Raw genomic sequence first — 5365 nt, 5'->3', positions numbered from 1 at the left:
AGATGAAGTCGAGTGGATCAGAGATACTCAGTATAATTTCTTGAGAAATAGTGAAGTGGTGAGGATCAGAGGTACGAAGTAGTATATAGCTCGTCGAAACAGATACATAGCACAATTCTGCAGTACATGCAACTATGGACAAAACTGGAAATGAATCGCGCTTACAGCTTTACATATGAGAGAGGTACAACAGATTGCACAGAAGGGTGATCAGTTCCATGAATGCATGCTAATTCCTTACATAGTGGTACATTGCTTTCTAATAACTCTGTTAGCTTCACTGTTAACAGATCGAAATACTAGTTCCAAGGCTGGCGCTGGCGCTGGTCACTAACACTGCCCAACTGTTAACAGACCGAATTTCTAATACCTCTTCATGCTAACAGTAATACTAGCAGATGGAGGCAGACACTAATCTCTACTGCATTCTGAAACCAAATCAACATTGCTACTTTTCTCTACTGCATTCTAAAACAAAATCTACATTGCTACAGAGTACAAATCAAGTGTAGCACTTGGTCGGCTGGTAATTCGTGGTGACCTCAGTGGTGCAAGGGAGTGAGTCCCAAGGCACGGTCGCCCTCCACTCATCAGAAAGTGGACCTTGCAGGTTGTACGGGAAACTGATGGACCGTGGAGCTCCGTCGACGTTGTTGCTGATATCAGGCAAGTCGACCATGCATCTGTTGATCATGTTGCTGTTGCATTGTTGCGGCTGCGCAAACTCAATGTTTGTGGGAGTTGATCTTTCCATGTTGGAGAGTGTAATGGAAGATTGGTTCAGAACCATAGATGCAATGTCCATCCCAGCCTGAAGATCAAGCGGGATTGCTGAGAGGATACTCATGGCCTGATGTTCTGCATCTGATGGAGGGAGAAGTATGGATGTAGCTGGCCTGCTGATGCTGTCAATGATGCTGAGTGTGTTCTGACAGGAGGAAACTACTGAAGGAAAGTATGCACTGCCAGTGAACTGTATGTTGGAGGAGATGATGTTTGTCATTGCGGATGATGTGTTCTCTGAGGCATGCCGACTTCTATGTGTGTTTTGCAAATGAGGAGGAATGTAGGTTCCATTTGTGCTGGATAAGTGAGGAGAGACCCATGAGTGTGAGAGCGCTCTCTGTGCTGTGGCGTTGGTTTTCTTGAAAATCCTGCAGATGGCCCAGGAATCCTGCTCATGAGGGGAAATTAGGAAAAAAATGCTGGTTAGTGATTTTCATTGTGAAAGATAAATTATTTACTATTATCTTACACTTTCAATAGTATATGAAATATCAAATAAATTGGTATGTGATATGTAAAAAATTACTATGTTTGAACCTTAAATGCTGTCGGAGGGATAAGAAGTATCCTTTTATGATTCGTGGTGCCCAGGCACCATGGTGCAACAGTTAGTTTTTATTCGCATTTTGGAGTTTATATTTCAGGATATCAGTTTTGAAAGGAAATATATTGCATATTATCTCAGTATATATGGAAGACATGTAATGTTGAAGTGGTAGCAATTTTTACAGGTTTAAAGGATATATTGTGGATTTTTATCCCACATAATTCGCATTATAATTACATGCTTAGTCACTAATTCAGAGTTGTTTCTCACAAATTTTGCAGGATGTAAATTGCTTACATTTGGTGGAATAGTCTTCTCCAGTGGCTTCTTCTGTGGAAAGGAAGGATCGGTGAGTGATGGCAGCCGAAACTCATGCATCATCCAGTCGGTTTTAACGCCTTTGGCCGCTCTACCCTTGTAAAAGACGAGCGATTTTTTCAAGCCTATGCACTTGCTCCCGTCGGAGGAGTAAATTGGTCTGTCGGTTCCAGTGGCCTTCCAGAAGCCAGCTCCAGTTACCCTGTTAGGCCTTGTGCTGTTCCGATACTTCCTATCCCTTGGGCAGTAGAAATACCACTCCTTCTCTCCGGTACTTGCTAGTTCTGCATTCAGAAAAGTAATTAATTTTGTAAGTAGTTGTCACCAAGAACAAGTTTCATGCTGTGTATCGTGAAACTCCATATGTAACCACAGGTCAGTTAAGTTAGGCTTATCAATTTGGTGCTATTTTGGTCAAGAATGTGAAGTGATAATTGCATATGAATCATGCCTGCTTGCCTTTTTTCTCCTGGAGAATTCAACTTTTAAACCTGTTAGTCAGTTATTTAGGCTTAACGATAGTGATCATATAAGAAACCTGCATGGGTGATCATATAAACTCAAAAATGGAATTGTGTGATAACATACATCTAGTTTTCTGTGCTAAAGTGCATGCAACTATTTAGTGGTTACTCCAAAAACAATTATATGAGTAAGCTGCTATTATGTCTGACCTGAAAATCATACTATAAATATTTTCCTAGGGTTAACACCCAAAACAAAAACAAAAATCCGATGTAGTAAACTTCTCTTATTTGCTGAGCACAACCTCAAAGAAACAGTAACCAAAAGATGCATGCAAAATCGTGAGAGTTCTCTTCCGAAACAATCGAGTGGGAAAGAAAATATCTACCAAAATACGAGGTTTCAAAGATGGAGCATGCATACTTCATGCCAACCATACAGAAAGAACAAATATGTACCAATAGTAGTCTTATCATTGAATATAGACTTCATCTCTCTTTATCGGTCTGTGCAGAGAAACAAAAGATAGTTGACAAGGGATTTATAGAACTTACTTGGGAGATCCCATGGATCAAACTTGTAGATGTCCAGCTGCCTAATAAGCTCAATGGGAAGAGACTTCTGCTGGATCTTCCTTTTAAGATAGAACCTGACAAGCTCTTCATCCGTTGGATGAAACCTGAAGCCAGGTAACATAGCTTCATCTTGCTTCTCTATATCATCACTTCTGATCTCTTCCATAGCTCCACCACCGTGAACAACCACTAGCTGGGTGTTAAGTAACTAGCTCAAGCAGTGTAACCTACTTATGGTTATCAGGGACGTACTAAACCCTAATGGCTGATTTGTAAGGTCAGACTTTACTGGATAGAAACTAGCAAGGTTCTGGGTTTCTACTGATTATTGAGGATAGAAGAGGGAGAACGTTCTATCACTGGACATAAGATTGACATACAACAGCGACTTCCTAGCTTCAAACCTAAACAATTTACCTCTAAGTACTGCCTATTTCTATCAGCCAAAGCGAGCAAAAAAACTATGACGGTACTCTGTCTTGCAGCTACTTAACAAGAAAAATAAGCTTGGTCTTAAGTTCCAGAGTTGAACTTAGCTCTCTTGGTTGCTCCCTTTGTAGGGTTTCCTCTTCCTACTATTCGGCTTATTGTTCACACCTTTGCACACACGCAAGAACAGGTTCTTATAGCAGATCTTTAGAATAATCAACCATTGTTGAACTCTGTAGGGTCTCTTTGGTCTTTACCACATGACGAGGATCTCAATGAGCTGTACAGATTCTGGGTCCATTTTGGGATTAGCATTATCTTGATTACTTGGGACTAAATTAATTAACTTTACTCTGCAGCTGACAAAGTTCAGACATACGTGTTACTGCTATAATTAAGCCTTCTGGGAGAATAACTTAGCCCAGTAGATGGCTAGCTTATTATTTTTAATTATGGTTTCCTTGAGTTATCTATAGTTGATGTATAAGTAACAATTCCCAAGACATCAAGAGGCTTCCAAATTCCAAGTACAGTTTTATATTGGAGCACTGCGAGTCTAATTCCCTCTGACAGCATCAATATTTTACATTGGTATCAACATATACCTTTGATCTCCTCTCCTGATCCAAAAATTCCTTTCAAAGCAAACTCTTTTTGTTTGCGGGGGACATCAGAGAACTCTTGAACTGAAGAAAAGATGAGTTTAGGACTTTTTATATTCTGTTTGCTCATTTTTGTGCTCCTAACATTGCACTTGAAACTCACAGAAAATAGAAGAAAATTTACTTCTAGTACATGCATCATGTTTCAAAGAAGAAAGGCATTATTCCTCATTCATAATATTGAACTCGATCCACAGGGAAAACAGTTCAGGCTTTGGTACTTCTGTGATACCCATGTATGAATTGCAGCAGACGGAGTGGGAGTTCTGAGCTGGCAAACTATTACATTTGCAATCTAATCGTCTTTTATGTAATGAAATACAAATTTCCAGTGAGAGTTCTTTGCATAAAGAAAAACAGAATTCTAAATGGCAAATTACGTGAACTAGTATTTTCAGTACACTTAAGTTAGTAATACACGTTTCTCATCCCTAGAGTAAAGCCAAAAGGACAGAGCCATATATAGCAAAATTATTTATCTTTCTAAAAAATATGCTAATGTCTCTGGCCATTGTAAGCTTGCGAAGGGTCAAACTTGCGTTAAACCTGACCTCGGCTATTATTTTACTCTATGGATAGTGATGTATTAGTTGCTGATGTGTTACGGACAAGGATCTTGTATGTGCAATCGATTAACTGCCTTTGTCTTGTAGGGACAATGCTTGTATGCGTTCGGTTGTCACTACTCTGAAAGTCTTAACTTCTCCTGTATTTTATGGCCCAGACATCATTTGCAGTGGACTTAGGGTGCATACCTTTCTTGATTATTTAACCTATCCAACCAATTCCAGTTTCAAGCAAAGGTTAGCCAACATTCTTATGTTTTGATTTAATTTCTTGCTATTAATCCATAAATCCATATATTGCTCTTGTAAATAAGTAGTTTTGCATGGGATCTATTTTATGTATCCATCTGATGTTTGTACGATTCATGGGCTATAGCCAGCTGCATGCTAAGATGCAAGAAATAGCCAGCTGCATGCTAAGATGCAAGAAGCCAAAGTATGGAAAAATCAAGATGCTCACCACCACTATTCACTAGGGTACCATCGTAGTCACATGCCATCATACTTTAACCGGAAAACTCAGGCTTGCCCATTCGTGCTGCATGGGGCGCATCACCGGGACTTCTACAGACATTGATGCGAAAATCCTGCATGGATCCAAGCGTAACCTCCCTCATTCCTCACCTCCTGCCAGAGAGAGGAGGAAGAAAAACTATGGTGAAACCCAAAATCCCATGGGCCCAAGTTTTCCAAACCCTGTCCTCCAAGCACCCAACAGTGCAAGGACCTTCGACTTAAATGATGCTGGAGGTTTACTGCTAATAGGGGGCTTATAGACCGTCTTAGGGTCAAACCTCTGAGACGAAAGCTATAAGTCGGTTTGTGGAAACCCATGAAGTTCTGTACGTAGTAGTATTGAGATTTTAGAGTTCATACTCGTTGTAGAGTACTAGGAGTGCTGGACCCACTTGTCGGTGACCACTAAAGATTGAACACATGCAGTTCTTCTACTGATGGTGTGTATACTGATAAGTTCTTACACCTACAAAACTTCAGATGTCTGCATCATAATGTCAT

The 5365-nt window shown here is 40.1% G+C and overlaps 2 protein-coding genes across 2 annotated transcripts; both read right to left on the bottom strand.

The window, feature by feature from the left end:
• Positions 1-502: 502 nt before the first annotated feature.
• Positions 503-1003, bottom strand: LOC124691163. The gene has a single exon (XM_047224434.1). It carries the CDS (start codon positions 1001-1003, stop codon positions 503-505), a length of 501 nt encoding a protein of 166 aa, XP_047080390.1.
• A 96-nt stretch (positions 1004-1099) lies between these two features.
• On the bottom strand, positions 1100-2857 carry LOC124688408 (protein FEZ-like; the record flags this gene model as incomplete). Its single annotated transcript, XM_047222092.1, has 3 exons — positions 2671-2857; positions 1631-1935; positions 1100-1174 (listed from the first exon to the last, which is right to left on the bottom strand). Coding segments are annotated over exons 1-3 (567 nt in total), but the record flags the coding sequence as incomplete, so codon positions are not given.
• Positions 2858-5365: the final 2508 nt, after the last annotated feature.

The sequence above is a fragment of the Lolium rigidum genome, chromosome 2, assembly GCF_022539505.1.
Source record: "Lolium rigidum isolate FL_2022 chromosome 2, APGP_CSIRO_Lrig_0.1, whole genome shotgun sequence".
NCBI lineage: Eukaryota > Viridiplantae > Streptophyta > Magnoliopsida > Poales > Poaceae > Lolium > Lolium rigidum.
The sequence above is the reverse complement of the archived record's forward strand: the minus strand, read 5'-3'. Positions and strand labels throughout refer to the sequence as shown.